The sequence below is a fragment of the Rhinoderma darwinii genome, chromosome 5, assembly GCF_050947455.1.
Source record: "Rhinoderma darwinii isolate aRhiDar2 chromosome 5, aRhiDar2.hap1, whole genome shotgun sequence".
NCBI lineage: Eukaryota > Metazoa > Chordata > Amphibia > Anura > Rhinodermatidae > Rhinoderma > Rhinoderma darwinii.
This window is the reverse complement of record NC_134691.1, coordinates 316927472-316947849: the sequence shown is the minus strand read 5'-3', so window position 1 is coordinate 316947849 and position 20378 is coordinate 316927472. Positions and strand designations below refer to the sequence as shown.

The window sequence follows — 20378 nt, the reverse complement described above, 5'->3', positions numbered from 1 at the left end:
GCCAGGAATTACGATTTTATTGTAAAATTGAAAACAATCTCTAGAGCATTCCCCAAAAAAATAAATAATAAAAAAATTGAAATGTGAGGCCAGGTTCACTACCTTTTGAGTCGTCTCAAAACCCCATTTCAGTACGTAAAGTTTTGCTGCAATTGCGGTTTAACTTAAAGAAGCCGTTCTAGGAAACGGTTCCCTTTTCTATACTACAACACACAGCGCTGTCCACACACACAAACGCCATACACATGCTGTGCCAGTCAGATAGGAACTCAGGACCTTAGTGCTAACCCTGGTCACCATGCTGCCACTACAGTGCCCAGCATGGTTGTCTCTGCTTCATGCGGACCCCGAGCGGCATATACATCTGATTGTTACGTAGGTTATATTCCATATACGTGTAGACTCCTGTGCCATTTAGGGGCTGTGTAAGTTGAGTGACAGCCCCTGAGTACAGTGTAATGTCTTCGAAGTTACAGTCCCTTCGTCTTATAACCTGTCCAGAGGCGCTCCCGGCCACCCGCTGTGCAGGGCACTGAACCACAGCCCCATTCATGTGTTTTAAGTACCTCCACAGCAGATGGCGGGGAGTTTTGTAGCTGTGCAGGCAAAATCTGTAAAGTAGCGGCAGCACTCGGCCATCTTCATTTTGAGGATCGGTGGGGTCCCAGCAGTTGGACTGCCACCAATCATTAAGATATGGCTTATTGTAGCGATCGGTATAAGAACCCGTTTTCTTATACCCTATTTGGAAATTAAGAGCTAATAAAGGGGGTCCACTCTTCAGGATCCTTCCCTGTTGGTCAGAGTGGCGAGAAGTTACAAAGAGCGCTCGCTTTGGAGGATCTGTCCTGCATTATACGCACAACACATTAATATGAATAAACTGTGTAATGTTTAGCTTCCCCCTGTGGTGGCGCTGTAGTGAAATTGATCACTTACTGACAGAATCCCAACAGGGGGACATTTTGTGATCAGCATATTGTCAAGGGACCCTTCTTACAAGTAAGGACTGTCCAAAGCTAGACTCCCAATGGTCAGCAGTTTCGACAAGAAATCGCGGCCAGCAAGACAACGTTTAACAAAATCGGCTTTTTCATTCTGGCTAATAGAAGGCGGTCCTGAGTCGGGATCTTCCTTCTCGTGGTTGTTTAAAGCAGGGCTTCTCAAACTTTTCCAACTGGGGCCTCACTAGCTAAGTCAGGGTGACACGTGCGCCTCACTACCAGTGGTCGAAGCCCATGCTAAAAATATTTATCTATCGTCTCCTAAACCCAGTGTAACATTAAAATAAGCGCAAAAATGAGTCCATTCTGTTTCTAAACCAGAGATCTGTGCCATCAGAGAAAGGCCTGTGTAGATTGTGATCGCTTCTCTTAAAATTGCCTCCCCACCATATAGGGGGCACCTTAGTTTTTGAAGCACTCTAAGGCCTCATGCACACGGCCGCCGACAGCCACAGGCTGCATTTTCGTGCCGTGCATGGCCTGCAAAAAAATGAAAAGTTGGACATGTTTCCCGGCACGGTTCTACGTCACGGACACCCTTCCGTAGTGATATGGAAAGGTGTCCGCGGCTAATAGAACCGGACGGGCCCGTAATTGCGGACTGTATTGCTGTCTGCAATTACAGAGTTTTTTTTTTACGGTCGGGAGGATGGGGCCTAAAGCCAACAACCCCTATGAAGACAATGAGCACTAAGATTTGTTTCCCCTGATGCGATATACGCTATGTTCTGAAGGTTTCTTGTCAGTAGAAGGTGCATCATTGACCCTTGTGTATTATTAGACCTTTTTCACATCGTATCCATTCTGATCCCAACAAAACTTAATTTGCTACTTTTTTTTTTATTTTATTTTTAAAAGGTTTTATTTAAACTTTTAACATTTTTACAATATGACAAACATTACATTACATTGTTTGTCGAAATCTACACTTACAATCAACTGCATTGGTTGAATAGCAAAAGAACCCCTGTCTTTTGAAGATGAACCGTATGTCGTTGTATGGTGGTTACCTCCCACGTGAGGAGAGGGGGTACAGAAGGGGCATGTTGATATGAACAACCAATCAGGTCAAAGGCAGACACACAGCCAGACCACAAACATCCATACATTCCACCCACCTCTTCCCAAACCCGGACAACTACTAACGTAGGGATGCGCCCGCTGTTTCGAGCGTGTTGAGCCATCTGGACCAGATTTTATCAAAATTGTAAGGACTGTTCCCATGAATATACCATTTTTGGTAGAGGGGTACATCTAAATTAATAAGCTGAAGCCAATGTGCAATATTTGGAACCTCTGTTACCTTCCACGACATAATGACTTTTCTGGCACAGAACAAGGCAAATCTAAAGAAAATCTCATCGTATCCTGGCGCTACCTCATTTATGATCCCTAGCAAACAAACTCTAGGGAATAAAAGCCTAGGAAATTGAGAGGGATCATGGAAAAATTCAACCACCGCTGACCAAAAGGGCAAGATCTTGGGGCATAGCCATACACAGTGAAAATACGTGCCAACATCAGATTGGCACCTAAAGCATGTATCCGAGTTAGCGATACCAGTACTTTTTAGACGGACTGGGGTATAATTGATTCTATGTAGAAATCGGGACTGAATGATGAAATCCCCAGCAGTATCTAAGCAGGACCGTCACGCCTCACTCGACACCTCTGGGACATCACCACTCCATCCCGAGAAAGCTCTATCAAAGAGATGAGGTCCCACCGTTAAAGCGTATATTTGAGTCCGGTTTAGGGAGGTCAGGGGAGCCCAAGAGGTCTTCCAACTTAGAGTAAGAGGTCAGATGTTCCAGAGCCAAATTTGGGCTTCACACGCATGTCGCAATTGTAGGAGAAAGAAAGCATGTTTGTATATGGTATATCTGTCCCCAAGATCTGAGAGAGACACCAATCCAGTATCCAAAGAGTTAGTTAGTTGGCCCACAAATTTAATCCCGGCCCCCGCCCACATTACCGCCCAAGGCAAAGACTCCAGATGGGATAAATAAGGGTTGCCCCACAATGGAGTTCTAGGGGAGTATGAGGAGGCAGTAGGGCCTGCAAGCGCCTTATGTGCAATCTTCCATACTCGGGCAACCGTTTGACGTGTAAGGGCCATCGAGCATGCCAACCTAAATCTATATGAGTTGGTGAGTCTCTCCTAAGAGCTCCATTGCTACCTTTTTGACCACAAACTCTCTTCATTCACGGGTCCTCTCTGAAGTCATGAGAACGGTAAATTGAGCTGCAAAATTGAATTCCTTTAAATGTAATGTCACCCAGATAATGTGTAACAGGGTCACGGTGAGGAAATGGAGGACAGGATACTAAGATAGAGGACAGTCTTTTCGAGACTCTTGATGTAGGACAGTGGCTGTGACCACAACGTACCATTAGGGTACCTCTATACTTCGGAATTTACAAATACATTTTCTGTGCAGAGATTCTGCAGCGTTTTCGCAAGAGATATTGACATGCAGCAGATTGAGAATCCTCACCACAAGTCAACTTCCGCGCTTTTTTTTTTTTTTTTGTGTATTTTTTCCGCAGCATGTGTATTTGTTGAAATCCTCTCATCCACTTTGCTGCAACTGTAATACGCTGCAGACTTTCTGCATTGAAATCTGTTGCGGAAAATCTGCAGCTAATCCACCCCGTGTGCGCATACCATTACAGTTAAGCTCTCCGTGATTCACGCTGCAAATTCTCCTGTTCTCCAGTGAGTGTGTGTGTGTGTGTATATATATATATATATATATATATATATATATATATATATATATATATATTCTACCCAAACCTACTGTTGTGCTATAACGTGGATCTGTGTAGATTTTCTATTCTGCATAACTTAATGTGCAGTGATTTCTTACTTGGGTTGCACACTTGTAAATGATTCCCTTGCAACTCCAGCTTGTGTCCACAGGGTGGTGCTAGAGCACAACATATCGGTGGACTTCTTATTACACATCTCTTCCTTTATATTGTATTATCACCAAATATTAATGGAAGGTTTATAATTTATCTGCAGGACACTGCCGGACAAGAACGTTTCAGGACACTAACTCCGAGCTATTACAGAGGTGCACAGGGTGTTATATTGGGTAAGGATGGATATTACGTACTAATGCTACAGTCTCTGAATAGAAACCGGCTTCCTGGAGAACTAGTAAATGAAAATAAAATAGCCTGTTTTCTCTGGAGTCAGATTGTCAGACCTTTTCAGTATATTATCTCTGTGTTGGATACGTTAGCCTGGGTGAAACCATCTAGGCAATTCTATGAGCTTGCAGACTTCTCTAATGAACTTGGGACTGGTGGCAACTTTTTTGTAAGAGTCAAGAAGTATGGAAGCCGAGGTTCTCATGACGCCACTTCTTAGTTGCTGTTGCTACCTGGCTCCTGAGACGTGGCCTGGCTCAGTCCAGCATCATCTTTGGTGGCAGTGGTTGCCTCACCAGTAATGCGATTGCCTCCGATCAGTAAAGTAGAACAATATTATTCTGGTTCGGTGGGATCTACGTTCGTGTTCTGGTTTATAATAGATACGATATACTCCATAAGTAAAGTAGTAATGTGTATTGTATCCGAGCACTCTTCTATTATCTACCATATACCATAAGAATACACGTGTCATACTGTATGTGACTTGTGACCGTATATTGCTTTTGTCTCCTTTTTTATTTATATACTTTTGTCTTTCAGTATATGATGTCACGAGACGAGACACTTTTGTAAAGCTGGACAACTGGTTAAATGAGCTGGAGACGTACTGCACGAGAAATGACATAGTAAAAATGCTAGTTGGAAACAAGATCGATAAGGTGAGCTTAAGAATACGTTCTACATAGGATGAGTTATGGCAGTAAATGAACATGTGAGGAGTCGCAGGTTGTACTACTTAAAGGGGCTGCTATAATACTATGAATAGCATAGAGCAAAATGAGTATTCGGTTAGGCCTGGTTCACACCTGGGTCGGCTTTCTGTTCTTCCCAGTCAGAAGGGCAGAACTGAATTACTGGAAGCGCTGGTTTCGTTGAAGGGATGTCTGTGGTCGGGGTGTCTGTGGCTTTACAGAAAACAGTAGTGCAACATGCTGCGCTATTGTATCTTGTATGTTTACCCAGGTCTGTGACGGAGGCCCTCAAGGAGCCTTCAACGTAGATGTGACCGAGGCCTTAAATCAGCTTTATTTATATCAATCTTAAAGGCTGTGTAAAACCTTCGTAGCTTTTTATTTTTATATGATATTTGTGTTGTGTTTTTAGACATTTTTCAAATTGACATTTATTAAACGTTTTATTTTTTGTGGTTCAGGGTCTATGAATGTAGATGTGATCGGTATTCGGGTTATAACCTCCAACACTGTCAGCCGAGCCGTCAGTCCAGCAGACTGACTGATTTTGGCTTATAGCGGTGCTTTGCAGCTTCATTGTATAGTCCTTACACACAAGCTGCATCTCAAAAAGTAAATGAATATTGAAATAAATGTCAATTTGAAAAATGTTTAAAAACGCCAAAACATACATTAAATTAAAAAAAATGGGGCTACAAAGGTTTACGTAGCCTAGCATTAGCAGATAAATGGGAGCGCCCAGTTCTATATGATGTAAGTGCTGTATATACAGCTAATCATCGATGGAAACTCTCTCCACTATAGACTTCAGGATCCAGTTAGATCACACCAGGAGGTTATTTTATTTTTATAGCCAGGCAGGAAGACATTTCGTAGACATCAATAGAAAAAAAAACACAAGTTTAAGCACGTTGACTAGCTGATACTTAGGACTGGTCCAGGCCTGCACTAAGCCCCCATTGAACGCTTCTTGTGATGTTCCTTCCAGAGACGCTTGGAACTTTTTGGTGTTTTTCACATCTGTGGTTGTTGTCTTTGTCTCAATATCCGCATTAAATTGATCAGTGCAACTCAAGCAGGGCAGAAATTAGACTGACTGGTTGGAATGGCGGGAACCTATGCCAGAGCCATACTGAAAGCTGCTGGCATCCCCATTACTATTCTGCGGGTAATGGTTGCGTCTGAAGGTCACATGGCTCCACCTCACGATTTTACGCACCTAATAGTAGTGTTCATTTCTGATGTCCTAATACTTTTAGCCACGTAAGAGACCTGTATTCATGGAAAAGTTACAAAATGTTGTCAGATATTCATATTTTTTTTTATACTAATATTAAAACCAATTTTTTTTTTTTGTTGCAGGATAACAGAGAAGTAGACCGAAACGAGGGTCTCAAGTTTGCACGAAAACACTCAATGTTGTTCATAGGTATGACAATCTTTTGATTTCCTGTGTTGAACGAGTTTCAGAACTTCCCGTTCGTATCTTCTCAGCCTTAGACAACTGGACGGTATGGTAGCGTCTTACTAAGGCTTCATTCACATCTGCGTCAGGGCTCCGTTCATGGGTTCCGTCTGAGCTTTCTGTCGAGGGAACCCATGAACAGAACCTAACCATAGGTTTCTGTTTGCATCACCACTGATTTCAATGGTGACGGATCCGGTGCAAATGGTTTCCGTGTGTCACAGTTGTGTAAGGATTCTGTTGTTTTGACGGAATCAATACCGTAGTAGACTGCGCTATTTATCCTGTCAAAACGATGGTACCTTACACAACGGAGACAAACAGAAACCATTTGAAATCAATGGAGATGCAAACGGAAACCTATGGTTTCAGTTAGGGTTCCGTTCATGGGTTCCCCTGCTGAAAAGTTCCGACTGAACGGAGCCCTAACGCAGATGTGAACGAAGCCTTATCCGGTATAGTCACATTTTGTTATTGTAAACAGTATGCAATAAGCTCCCTCTAGTGGTGGCTGCAGGACACCAGCAAAAAAAGCTTTGTCTGCTATAAAGATATATTAAGAAATTAATTGACACAGAATTTGGGACCTAAAAACGACATGATGATAAAAGGTGGAGATTCTCTTTAAGATCACTATATCGTCACAGCTAAATGCTCAAATTTGATGATGTATTTTTTACATGAGAAGATTATACTCTGCCCAGCATTGCATATAAAGAAGGATTTGTCATAAATGGGTAAAATATGATATAAATAATTTTGTCTTTTGTAGCTGCTTTTGGCTAAATCCTATCTTTACCCCCACCCCCCATAGCAGCTATGCACGGTATATACAGGTGTTTATCTTAGGAGGGTAAGGAGACACACCGTGTAAATCCTGCAGATTTTCCTCATAGGATTTAATTGTGGAAAATTTGTATCCTATTACAGTAGCAGCAGAAAAAATCTGCAGCAAAACCATTCATAACTGACCTGTGACAAGTTTTCTTTAACCCCTTTAGGACACAGCCTGTTTTGGCCTTCAGGACACAGCCTATTTTTTAAAATCTGACATGTGTCACTTTATGTGGTAATAACTCCGGAATGCTTTTACCTATCCAAGCGATTCTGAGATTGTTTTCTCGTGACATATTGTACTTTATGTTAGTGAAAAAATTTGGTCGATAAATTCAATATTTATTTGTGAAAAACTTCAAATTTTAGCAAAAATTTGCAAAAATTAGCATTTTTCTAAATTTAAATGTATTTGCTTGTGAAACACATAGTAATACCACACAAAATAGTTACTAGTTACCATTTCCCATATGTCTACTTTATGTTTGCATCATTTTTTTTCACGTACTTTTATTTTTCTAGGACGTTACGAGGCTTAGAACTTTAGCAGCAATTTCTCATATTTTCAATAAAATTTCAAAAGGCTATTTTTTCAGGGACCAGTTCAGTTCTGAAGTGGCTTTGAGGGCCTTATATATTAGAAAGTCCCCATAAATCACCCCATTTTAAAAACTGTACCCCTCAAGGTATTCAAAACCACATTCAGAAAATATTTTAACCCTTTAGGCGTTTCACAGGAATTAAGGGAAAGTAGAGGTGAAATTTACAAATTTCATTTTTTTTGCCGAAATTCATTTGTAATAAAAAAAAAATCTGTAACACAGAAGGTTTTACCAGGGAAACGCAACTCAATATTTATTGCCCAGATTCTTCAGATTTTAGAAATATCCAACATGTGGCCCTAGTGTCCTAATGGACTGAAACACAGGCCTCAGAAGCAAAGGAGCAGCTAGTGGATTTCGGGGCCTCCTTTTTTTAGGAATATATTTTAGGCACCATGTCAGGTTTGAGGAGGTCTTGTGGTACCTAAACAGCCGAAACCCCCCCAAAGTGACCCCATTTTGGAAACTACACCCCTCAAGGCATTTTTCTAGGGGTATAGTTAGCATTTTGACCCCACAGTTTTTTGGCAGAATTTAGTGGAATTAGTCTGTGAAGATGAAAATCACCTATTTTTCTGTGGAAACATAGCATTTTTTCATTTTTACAAGGAATAAAGGAGAAAAAGCCGCCCAACATTTGTAAAGCAATTTCTCCCGATTACGGCAATACCCCATATGTGGTCGTAAACTGATGTTTGGACCCACAGCAGGGCTCAGAAGGAAGGGAGCGCCTTTTGGATTTTGGAAGCAGATTTTGCTGGATTGGTTTTCAGTGCCATGTCGGGTTTGCAACGCCCCGGAGGGACCAAAACAGTGGAAACCCCCCAAAAGTCACCCTATTTTGGAATCTACACCCCTCAAGGAATTTTTCTAGGGGTATAGTGAGCATTTTGGCCCCTCAGGATCTTTTTTAGAGCTAGGGTGACCAAAAAACAGCGATTTTGGCGCTTTAAATTCTTTATTTATTACAGCGTTCACCGTGCGCAATAAATTACGTTTTAATTTATTCTGCTGGTCGGTACGATTATGGCGATACCATATGTGTATAGTTTTTTTTCAGTTTTGCAGCGTTTGCACAATAAAATGAAGTTTCTATAAAATAATTTATTTTCTGGGACACGCTATTCTGAGCTGTAACTTTTTTATTTTTTCGTCAAAAAAGCTGTGGGGGGTCTTTTTTTTTGCGGGACGGGTTGTAGTTTTTATTGGTACCATTTTGGGGTAAATGCGAGTTTTTGATCACTTTTTATTCTATATCTTGGGAGGGGTGGTGACCAAAAAATAGCGATGCTGACAGTTTTCAGTTTATTTTGTTTGCGGCGTTCACCGTGCGGAAAAATTAACATTATAGTTTCATAGATTGGGTCGTTACAAACGCGGCGATACCAAATATGTGTACTTTTTTTTAACGTTTTCATTTTTTCCCTATAATAAATGACTTATTATAGGAGAACAAAACCTTTTATTTTTACACTTTTATAAAACATTTTTATTAACTTTTTTTTACTTTTTACACTTTATATTTTTGACCTGCAGCTTTGATCGCTGCTAGAATACATTACACTACCTAGGTGGTGTAATGTATTCCAACTGTCAGTGTGACGTCACATTCACTCTGACAGTTGGTCTACGAGGATCAGCAGAGGCTGATCCTCATAGGCTGACATACATGGCAGACCTGGGGGCCGTTGTCTGGCCCCCGGGTGCCATCACAAGCATCAGAAGCCCCCACGATTGCATGGGGGCTGCTGATGCGCTACAAACCCGCTACATGCGGAGATCGCAATCAAGCCCCGCATGTAACGGGTTAATTGCCGAAATCAGCGGCGATGAGCCGCTGATCGGCAACACTGGAGAGTGTCAGCTGTCGGGGACAGCTGATCTCCAAGTTCCCGATGCACACTGTCGCCGACAGTGTGCATCGGGAACGGCACAGTGACTTTCTGTCACTCTGACAGGAAGCCTATCAGGACCAGCCGAAGGTTGGTCCTGATGGGCTTCTGTCCATGGCAGACCCGGAAGCCATTGTTTGGCTTCCGTTTGCCATACTAACTATCGGCAGACCCCGCGATTTCGGACGGGGGTCTGCCGATATGTTAGAAACCCCTAAAATTCGGCGATTGCACCCGATCGCCGAATTTAAGGGGTTAATGCGCCGAAATCAGCGGCAAAGGACCGCTGGCCGGCAAGAGGGGAGTGTCAGCTGTCGGCGACAGCTGACCTCCTGGTTCCCGGTGCACACTGTCGCCGACAGTGTGCACCGGGATTAACTCAGTAACTGTACGTCCTCGTGCGGGAAGTAACTTCCCGCAACGACGGACAGTTACGTCCTGGTGCGGATAGGGGTTAATCCGCAGCATGTCAGAATGATGCTGTGGAATCGCTGCTCTTCTGCTGCGTGTTTTCCCTATTGAAGTCAATGGGGAGGTAAAGTCCTCAATGAATAGGCAAATGCTGCAATTTTTGCCACGGCAAAGCTGCGATTCTGGCACAATGTGCAAATCATAAAAAAAACCACACAAACCTTGTTTTGATTTAAAAAGAATAAAACGATTTATACTTGGCCACCTGGGATGATGATTTATCCCATGTGACTGCTAAAGCCAATCAAACGCTTTTTTTTTTTTTCCCGAGCACGGTTTCCCCAGCGGAGATTACGGGTGAAAATCTGCACCGCAATTTTGTGTGCTCCTGCGGGCTGAATTCCCTGCGGGATACGCTGTGAACTTTAATGTAGCGCATCCCCCCCCCCCCCCCCCCCCCCTGTGTGCACTTGCTCTTAAATCATGTTGTTGGTAGGGCCCGGAGGACTGGGTTGAGTGGTTTGGACCAGTTGGGTTTACTGTTCCATGTCGGCTTCCTCCCTTTGTTCCAGAGATCTGGGGGTCTTAAGTTATGGACAAGACCGGAAACCGTCTGCTTCTCAGACCACAGAGTTGTTTTTTTCTACTCCTTCATTTGCTTTCTTTAACCACATCTTAAAGGAGAAACAATATGGTATTGATTGTATTTAAATAACCAGTTACATGTATCGCTGCCTACAGCTCCTCGGAGACGTTACTTGTATCTTTCCACATAATAGATTTGACACATTGTAACTTCACCTGTGAAGTGGAATCATTTCATGATCGTCTGATATCCTTTGCCCTCGAGCTGTATTGGCTGGCTCGGAGGATGGCTCCACGCCCAGTTAGGCTGATGAGTATTTCTTGTGCTGTACGATTTGCTCCACTTTTTTTTTGTCGCGTTCACTGTTATTGGTCAATATCTGGGATTCATTTCGTGTGAGTAATGCAGTGGTTTATCTTTAGATGTTTTCCGAAGTCTTTTGTTGAACTCGGTTGGCCTTTGTTTTCTTCCAGTAACTATTTTCTTGGGTAATAGCTGTGTAGACTGATGGCATGGCTGTTGGCTCTCTTGCCATTGTTTGCAATCGGAGCAGGGCAACATCTGGATGAAGATTGCATGCGCGTCACATGTTCTTGCAAGTTTACTCCACATATTCCATAAAAACAATTGTGCGCTCTACCGGTTCAGACGACCGAATGAGGGACATAGCTATACACCTCTTCCTCCTGCTCCACGAGTAAAAAGTCAATCCGCCGCTTTACACTTTCAATCTAAGATGTTCATGTTCAGTGAGAGATAATAAATAAATATATATATATATATCTGCATGGCGTCCAACATAAAACCAGCCGGACTCCACTTTCACCAGGAACCGCTTCTTCCGGGCCTGGCTTTTTTGCACTATGTCCGTTTGTATTCTGTTTTACTGAACGTGCACATCTTGGATTGAAAGTGTAAGGCCCCCATGCACATGACCGTGTTCGGTCCGTCCTATATGGGCCGCATTTCCCGGACCGGACACAGTGCAGGGAGCCGGGCTCCTAGCATCATAGTTCTGTACGATACTAGGAGTCCCTGCCTCGCTGCGGGAAAACTGTCCTGTACCGCAATCATGTTTTCAGCACGGGACGTAACTAATGCTAAGAGCCCGGCTCCCTGCAGTCTGTTAGGTCCGGGAAATGCGGCCGACATGCGAACCATATATCATGGACTGAAGACGGTCGTGTGCATGGGGCCTAAAGCGGATACCATTTTGTGGGTATTGACTTTATTTCTGGAACAGGAGGATGAGGTGTACTTCTACATCCCTCTGCACGTTGTCTGATAAACCATTGTAGCGCTCTAAGTTCACACTTGCGCTGTATAATCTGTAAGGGGGGATTCACACGAGCGTGTATTCGGTCCGTGCGGGCCGCGTGGCTTTCACGCGCCACGCACAGACCAATACAAGTCTATGGGGCAGTACAGACAGTCCGTGCTTTTTGCGCAGCGTTTGTCAGCTGCGCAAAAAGCGCGACAGGTTCAATATCTTCGCGTATTTCGCGCATCACGCACCTATTGAAGTCAATGGGTGCGCGAAAACCACGCAGGTCGCACGGAAGCACTTCCGTGCGAACCGACTGAAACAGCGAACCAGCTGTCAAAAGGATGAATGTAACCAGAAAAGCACCACGTGCTTTTCTGTTTCCAAACATCCAAATGGAGTGTCTTTGAGATGAGCGAACCCGGACAATCGAACCGAACTTAACCGGGTTCGGCCGAACTCGTTTTGGCTGAACCCGGCAAAAAAATTTCCGGTACGCGAAGTCCGGAGATAGTCACTGTCCAGGGTGCTGAAAGAGTTAAACTGTTTCAGCACCATGGACAGTGACTACCGACCCCAATAAACATGAACCTGTAAAAAAAAACGAAGTTCTGACTTACCGATAACTCCCGGCTTCTTCCTCCAGTCTGACAATTCAGTCCAAGTGACAGCTCCAGCCAATCACAGGCCAAGCACAGGCTGCAGCGGTCACATGGACTGCCGCGTCATCCAGGGAGGTGGGGTCCGATGTCAAGAGAGGCGCGTCACCAAGGACGCGTCACCAAGGCAACGGCCGGGAAGTTCTCGGTAAGTACGAACTTTTTTTCTTTTTTTTTTAACAGGTTGCTGTATATTGTGTTCGGCATTCACTGTCGAGGGTGCTGAAAAAGTTACTGCCGATCAGTTAGCTCTTTCAGCACCTTGGACTGTGACGGGCGTCGACTAGCCTCATCTCTATGATGGCGGCTGCGCGAAAATCACGCAGCCGCGCATCATACACGGATGACACACGCAGCTGTCAAATGGTTTTTGCGCGCGCAAAACGGTGCGTTGTTTGCGCGCGCAAAAACGCAACGTCCGTCTGTATCTGCCCTTATTCTGATCCACGGGCTGTGGCTGGTGTTGCTGCTCAACCCTATTCAAGTCAATGGGGCTGCAATACCAGGCACAGCCCATAGACAAGAGAGGCTCTGTTTATATATTAAAAAAATAAATAAAAGCAGACCTGGTTTTCTAATCCTACACAAGCCTATTAAAAGGAAGCTTTCACCAGGGCAGACACGATCAACCTAAGGAAATCAAGCCCCTCTGAACCCCTTTTTGGTGCAGTGCTAAAAAAAACACCCCTGATGAGATCTTCGGCACCGTGTATACACTAACTGAGCTGTTTACAGAAAACATGTCCAACATGAGCTATGAAAACCTAGAATTAGATGGACGGATGTGTACAATGTGGCAGGTCTGGCGTGGGGCCACCGCACACCTCATTCTTGGGGACAGTATTACTGCATGAAATATATTACAAACCATGAAATTGTCCCGTGCTCATTACAACTGATTGCAATTTATTAAAAGCTGCAGAAACCCTTAGTAATTTGTAGCAGCTATATCCCTGTATACACCCCTCCGAGGTTCCCCGGGTCAGGCTGTTCACCTCCATGTCCAGCATCCACCTCTTATAGCTTCAGACTTCATTCAAATGCATTTGCCAAGAATCATAAAGCTTGACCCCTGGAAAGCGTAGTAGTAAATTTTAATGATACCTAATGTGTTTTCTTTTGATTATCGAGTGCAGCTCTGTGGGATTCAGAACCTGTCATTGCCCTCCAGTTAAATCTAGATTTAGTAAAAAGTCAGCATAACGCCTGCCGAAAGGAACAAGATCTGAAGATTTACACCCGATCAGTTACTGGTGATTTCAGGGCATATAGATGTCATTCTACCACTTAATGATTCAGGTTTAATGAACTCAGACTAATTATTTTACATAATAGAAATTGTGTTATGTTATGGTACCTCATTGTTAATGGCGAATATTTGGGGGCTCTGGCTTTGACAGTGACCGTTTTTAGATAAGTGCTCGGTATAGTATATCTTAAATGCCGTTTTACAGCTGGAATTATTTTACGTCTGGCAGACAAGTGGTGAACTAAAGGCAACCCTGGGTGGACCCTAGCTCCCCCTTCATCTGCGAGCAGTACATATCCCCATATGTGATACCTGTCGCGTGCTGCATACATTGTGTTTCACACCAAATGGCAGTCCCTGTTGGGTTTGAGGTCAGGACTCTGTGCGGACCAGTCAAGATCTTCCACACCAAACTCATTCAACCATGTCATGTCTTTATGAACCTTGCTTTGTGCACTGGGCACATTCATGCTGCAACAGAAAAGGGCCTGCCCAAACTGTTCCCACAAAGTTGGAAGCTACAATTGTCCAAAATGTCCTGGTGTGCCGAAGCATTAAGATTTCCCTTCACCGGAACGAAGGGGCCTAAACCAACCCCTGAATACAACCCCATAGCATTATTCCCTCGACAAAACTTTACAGCTGGCACAATGCAGTCAGGCAGGTAACGTTCTCCTGGCATTCACCAAACCCAGACTCGTCCATTAGACTGCCAGGTAGAGACGTGTGATTCATCACTCCACAGAACATGTTTCCCCTGCTCCAGTGTCGGCGTGTTTTACATCACTCCATCTGACACTTGGCATTGTGCTTGGTGATGCAAGTCTGACATGTAGATGCTCGGCCATGGAAACCCATGCCATGATGCTCCAGGGGCACAGTTTTTGTGCAGATGTTGATACCCGAGGAGGTTTATACTCTGCAGTTATTAAGTCAGCAGATTGTTGGCGACTTTTATGCTCTGTGTCTCGGCACTCGGCGACCCCGCTCTGTAACTTTGCGTGGTCTGCACTTTTTGGCTGAGTTGCTGTGGATCCTAAACACGTCCACTTTACAATAATATCAATTCCAGTTTATTGTGGATATTTAGGAGCACGTCACGTACGGACTTGCTACAATGGTGGCGTCTTATTACAGGACCACGCTGGAATTCAGTGAGCTCTTTAGAACGACCCGTTATTTCACAAATGTTTGTAAAGGCGACTGCATGGCGAGGTGCTGGCTTTTATACACCTGTGGCAGTGGGATTGAATGAAAAACCTGATTTCAATGATTAAGAGGTGTCCTAATTAGGAATGCACGATGCATCGAAACTTCGATACTGTTTCGATACCGTGCTCCCCCAAACGGTTCGATACTGTTTTTTCATGTATTTTGATACTTAGCTGTGTGGCCGCACAGCTCAGTATTGTAACACATGAATGTATGAGAGCGGGGCTGCGGCTGTGTGATACAGTCACTGCCCCGCTCCTGAGTCCTGACAACAAGTGCGCGCCGTCCGGATGATGCGATGCGGCCGGCGCTGCACTAATGAGCGGCGGCACTGAAAACCGAACATGGCGGGCGCGCTACAAAACACCCCCATGTTCTGTCCTCAGTGCCTGAACCGCTGCTCATTAGTGCAGCGTCGGCCACATCACATCATGCTGACCGCGCACAAACTTAATGTCAGGAGCGGGGCAATGGTTGTATTACACAACCGCAGCCACGCTCTATAACGGGGGAGATCAGAGAAACCTCTTTATTTTCGCCGTTATTCTCCTGAATGCTGCGATCAAAGCTGACTGCAGCATTCAGGGGAAAATGAGAAGGGGGGGGGGGTGCCCCTGGATCACATCACAGGGAATCCCTGTGACACTATTGAGGGACATGGCATATATGGGCTGACAGCCCAGGGTCTATTGAAGGACCCCAGGGTTGTCTTACCATATTTCCTGTTAGGGCATACTTGGGTATGTCCTAACAACTGCCTGTGTACGATCAGTACACAGGCTAATATACTGGCATATAGCTATATGCCAGTACATTAATGTTTAAAAATAAAGTAAAAACCTAGTAATATTACATTTTAAAAAATACACCTACACCTTTTTTTACAATAAACATTTTAAATAAATCTCAATACATAAAACATACACATATTCGGTATTGGCGCGGCCGTAATAACCTACACAATAATAATTAGCCCCATCATGTACCTCACACATTAACCCATTATGACTGAGAAACATAATGGGGTTAATTACTATTAATGTGAGGCACATGGAGGTTAAATTCATCACACCTCGTGCCTCACATCAGAAAATCGAAGAACTTTTTTTTTTTATTACTGTTGGCAAAGTATCTTTTGGTATTGAAATCACAATACTAAACGAAGTATCGGTATCGAAGTCCAAATTCTGGTATCGTGACATCCCTAGTCCCAATACTTATATAGTATATTTTGTTAGAGGGTGGGAAAAAGGCGTTAATTTTTGTTTTATTTGCAGGATTTTTATTTCCGTTATAAATGTAAGGCGTGTCTATAACCAGTCTTCATTCAATCATTTGCCGATTTAGTCTATTCCATGAAATGATTCTGCGGGACACCGTCACCAATACTTATTTGTCTTCTATTCCAGAGGCCAGTGCAAAGACCAGAGACGGCGTTCAGTGTGCCTTTGAAGAACTTGTGGAAAAGATCATACAGACTCCAGGACTATGGGAAAGCGAATCCCACAACAAAGGCGTTCGGTTGTCTAATGAAGAAGTTGGCAGGGGAGGACCTTGTGGCGGATACTGCTCCATGCTATAAAATAGTCGTCGTACGATCTTCCTATGATCCGCGTATAGTCATACCAGTTTCCTGTATATAAAATCATTTACAGTTCATTTAGGGACCTTACCAGTTTGCACATATTTGTTTGTATCATGAGGCAAATATTTGTAGAATATCGTTCAGCAGATTTGCAGTCAGAAATGTTAAGCGCATGAAACTTTTGACTTTTTACCAGCGGCATGAACGAAAGTGCGTTCGCAATTGCGTTAACTACAATGCCACCTGTTCATGTTGTCCTTTTTAACTTTCTTACATTGCAACACATTTCTATACTATGTAGCTAAGTCTTAGTTGCCCCCCCCCCCCATCCCCGATCTCCTACGTTGCTCCTCGCTGTACAGTTGTGTCTTCTGTTAAAATATTTGAGTGTTACACAATCCCAGCGCAGACATTGTTGAAGACGACCCCTCGCTTGTCTCCGGATGCACACACAAGCATGTTCAAGCAGATGTCTTTTTATCACTTTGCCAACAAATTTGCAATTTCCTCTGGTACTGTTTTGTAAGACGCGTACCAAATCCCTAAGAAGTCATCACTTCTCCATGAGTCTCCTGAATATGGGTTTATAGTCAATGGAGGAGTCATACCCCAGTTTCCAGGAACTGCTTCCTGTCAGAATTAACTGTTCGAGAAGTTTTCTTGTTACTATATCCAGAATGTTGTGTTTCCATTGCATGTTGTGACCAGGATTTCATGTCCCCCTCTGCTTTCCTCTCTGTGTGATTTACAATTTATTACGCTGAATGTAGAAACAAAATATTCTATTGCTACTATGTTGCTAAAGTAGGACTTTTTTTTTTTTTGTCATCAGTTCTCGGTTATTATAGTATTCATATTCCTTCCCCCCACCTACAAGTACCACATTTAAAGACAAACGCTCAAAAAGTAAAGTTCGGTTTTTGTAAACTTAAATGGGTTGTATGAGATTGGAAAAGGTTTAGGTTTTGGGTTTTTGCTCACCCAGAAACAACACCGCTCTTGTGTGTAGGCTGTTATTGGTATTGCAGCCCAGCACTTTTCACTGAGAGGCAAAACCACGTACAGCCCATTAACAAGAGTGGCACTGTTTTGGAGGAAAAAAGACACTTTTTTTTTTTTTTTAAATTTCTCATACCACCCTTTTAAAAAGGGCTCTCTGTGATTAGATATCTTTATGTGGACTGATACAAGGGGCTACGAGCAATTTACCCATGTTAAACTGACGTGGTCAATGAACTGAAGGGTAACCAATCCAATGCCCCCTTTGATGGGGAGAGACCAAATTTAAACAGAAGCTATTTCAATGTGTTGGAGCTCCTCGTAGGCTTAGATTGTATTATGACTTCAGAGCAGTTGCTGCAAACTGCAGCTTGAATGTAACCAGTCGCCACTCCATTTATTTGAATGGAAATTTTATAAGACCTGGGAGACCATCGCTTTGCCTGGCGTAGTGGGTAGGTGCAGCGAGGGCAGGGTTAGCGCATTTCTACTCCAGTGGGTAAAGGATCTGCTATTGGGGAAGTTTGTCATTTTACAGCTCTTGCCTGCAAATGGTAAGGCCAATAGCAGACGGCGCAGTACAGCCTCCACGGGGTCCGATAAAACGCCATGACTGTCTGCCTCTGTATGCAGTCTGAGGCATATGGAGGTACAGAAGAGGTCTCATGCACTTTTATTGCAACCCTGTTACAGCTACATATAAATCGGAGCTGTAATGAGGCCGTGTGCATGAGCCCTGAAGGTCACTTAGTCAATTCAACCAATGAAAACTTTTCTTAAGTTTTTGATTTAGCTATCCTTCCTTCCACCACCCCCATTGTCACTCCATGCAGTATTTCATGAGACCCCAAATTGCCTTGAAGTTAATAAAAATGTTATTCCACTTACAAAAAGCACATAACTTATTTGCAGAAATGAATAAATAATCTATCACCATTCTCTTCTGTACGTGCCTGCTTTGTGTGTTTGGTCTATATTTATTATAGAAGTATATACAGTAGTGTTAAAAAAAAAAATAGCAGTGAGTTTAAAAAAGCAGATAAAGTGCAAAATAATAACGTTTAGTTGCCTAAATGCCCTGGAAATATTACACATTCAATTCCACATCAAAATAATAACTTCTCCAGTTTGTGTTAATCATTTACAGAAAGTAAAGAAAAAGGAATATTAGGCTGATAAAAAAAAAAATAGCCGTTCCAGCATTTTTCTTTAACCCCTTAACCACGTACATGGCAGCCGTTAAGGGGAAGTATTGGAGCGGGCACACGGGCTGAGTACGCTCCATACTCGGAGGGTGACGGCTGTGTTACACAGCGGACACCTCCCTGCAACGGGCGGAATCAAAGATCACTTTGATAACGCCCGTTTAGCACCTTAAATGCTGTGGTCAATCGCACCTGTGGCATTTAAATTGCTAGAATCAGGGGGCGCCCTCTCAAACACGCCATCTCGCCCCCCACGTCTGGATCGGCCGGTGACTGGTTGTCATGGCAGCCTGGGGGCCTAATGAAGGCCCCCAGGTTTGCCATCTTTATACTCCTTTAAAGCCCTCCCTCTGGCAGGGCTTCATAGGAGATTGTCAGAATCACGAAATACTGCAATACATTAGTATTGCAGTATATCATGCAGGCGATTCAACGATCGCTGGTCCAAGTCCCCTAGGGGGACTAATAAAAAAAAAAAAACTTAACCTCTTCATGCACCACTACGTACTATTGCGTCATGGTGGGGGAGGTAATTTTCCGAGCCTGCGCCGGGTGTCAGCTGTGTTTTACAGATGACACTCGAGAATAACAGCTGGGAACAGCTCATCGCCCCCCATTCCCTCCAAAGCAATTGGGGTGCCAATGGTTGTCATGGCAGCCCAGGGGCCTAATGAAGGCCCTGATAACTGCCTTCTTCATCTGTTAAGCTGTGTCTCTGGCACGGCTTAACAGGAGCCTGTAAAAATGACAACACACTGCAATATGTTAGTATTGCAGTGTATTGTACCAGCAATCTAACAATCGCTGGTTCAAGTCTCAATATAGCGTTGTTTAACCCGCTTGGTGAACGTCGGAAAAAAAATATATATATATATATATATATATATGCAAATTGCTGTGGTTTTGGTTTTTTTTAGTCGCTTTCGCTCAAAAAAAATAAACAATAAATGTAATAAAAAGTGATCAAAAAGCCGCATGTACCCTAAAATGCTATCGGTGAAAGCTACAGCTCGCCCCGCAAAATTTAAGCCACACCACTAAATTGATGGAACAATAAAAAAAGTTATGGCTCTCAGAATATGGTGACACAACATTTTTTTTTTTTTCATTTTTTTTTTAAGCAAATTTTTTTTTATTTTAAAAGTGGTAAAACATAAAACAAAACATATAAATTTGGTATCTCCGTAATCTTATCAACCTGTAGAAAAAGGTGAATGTGTAGTTTTTACTGCCTGATGGATGCCGTAAAAACAAAACCACCCAAAAATGCTGTAATTGAGGTTCTTTTACCTATTTCACCTCACAAATATTTTATTTTTTTTCAACTTCCCAGTACATTACTTGGTACAATAAATGCTGCCATGAAAAACTACAACTTGTCCCGCAAAACAAAAGTCCTCATATGGCTATATCGACAAAGAAATAAAAAAGTTATGGCTTTAGGAAGGCGGGGAGGAAAAGCAAAAAAAAAAAACACATTGGCCTTGTCTTTAAAGGGTTAAGTACTCAAATTTAATGTATAAACTGGAAAAAAAAAATAAAAGTGTTTTGATA

At 43.2% G+C, this 20378-nt stretch overlaps 1 protein-coding gene across 2 annotated transcripts in view; it reads left to right on the top strand.

Moving 5' to 3' along the window:
• The window catches only part of RAB18 (RAB18, member RAS oncogene family), a 34676-nt gene extending 16119 nt beyond the window's left edge, over positions 1-18557 (top strand). For both annotated transcript variants that reach the window (XM_075827509.1, XM_075827510.1), the window contains exons 4-7: positions 4036-4108; positions 4710-4828; positions 6224-6290; positions 16445-18557. In XM_075827509.1, the coding sequence (XP_075683624.1) occupies positions 4036-4108; positions 4710-4828; positions 6224-6290; positions 16445-16617 (432 nt within the window). In that variant the 3' untranslated portion in view covers positions 16618-18557. The remainder of the gene's footprint in view (positions 1-4035; positions 4109-4709; positions 4829-6223; positions 6291-16444) is intronic.
• Positions 18558-20378: the final 1821 nt, after the last annotated feature.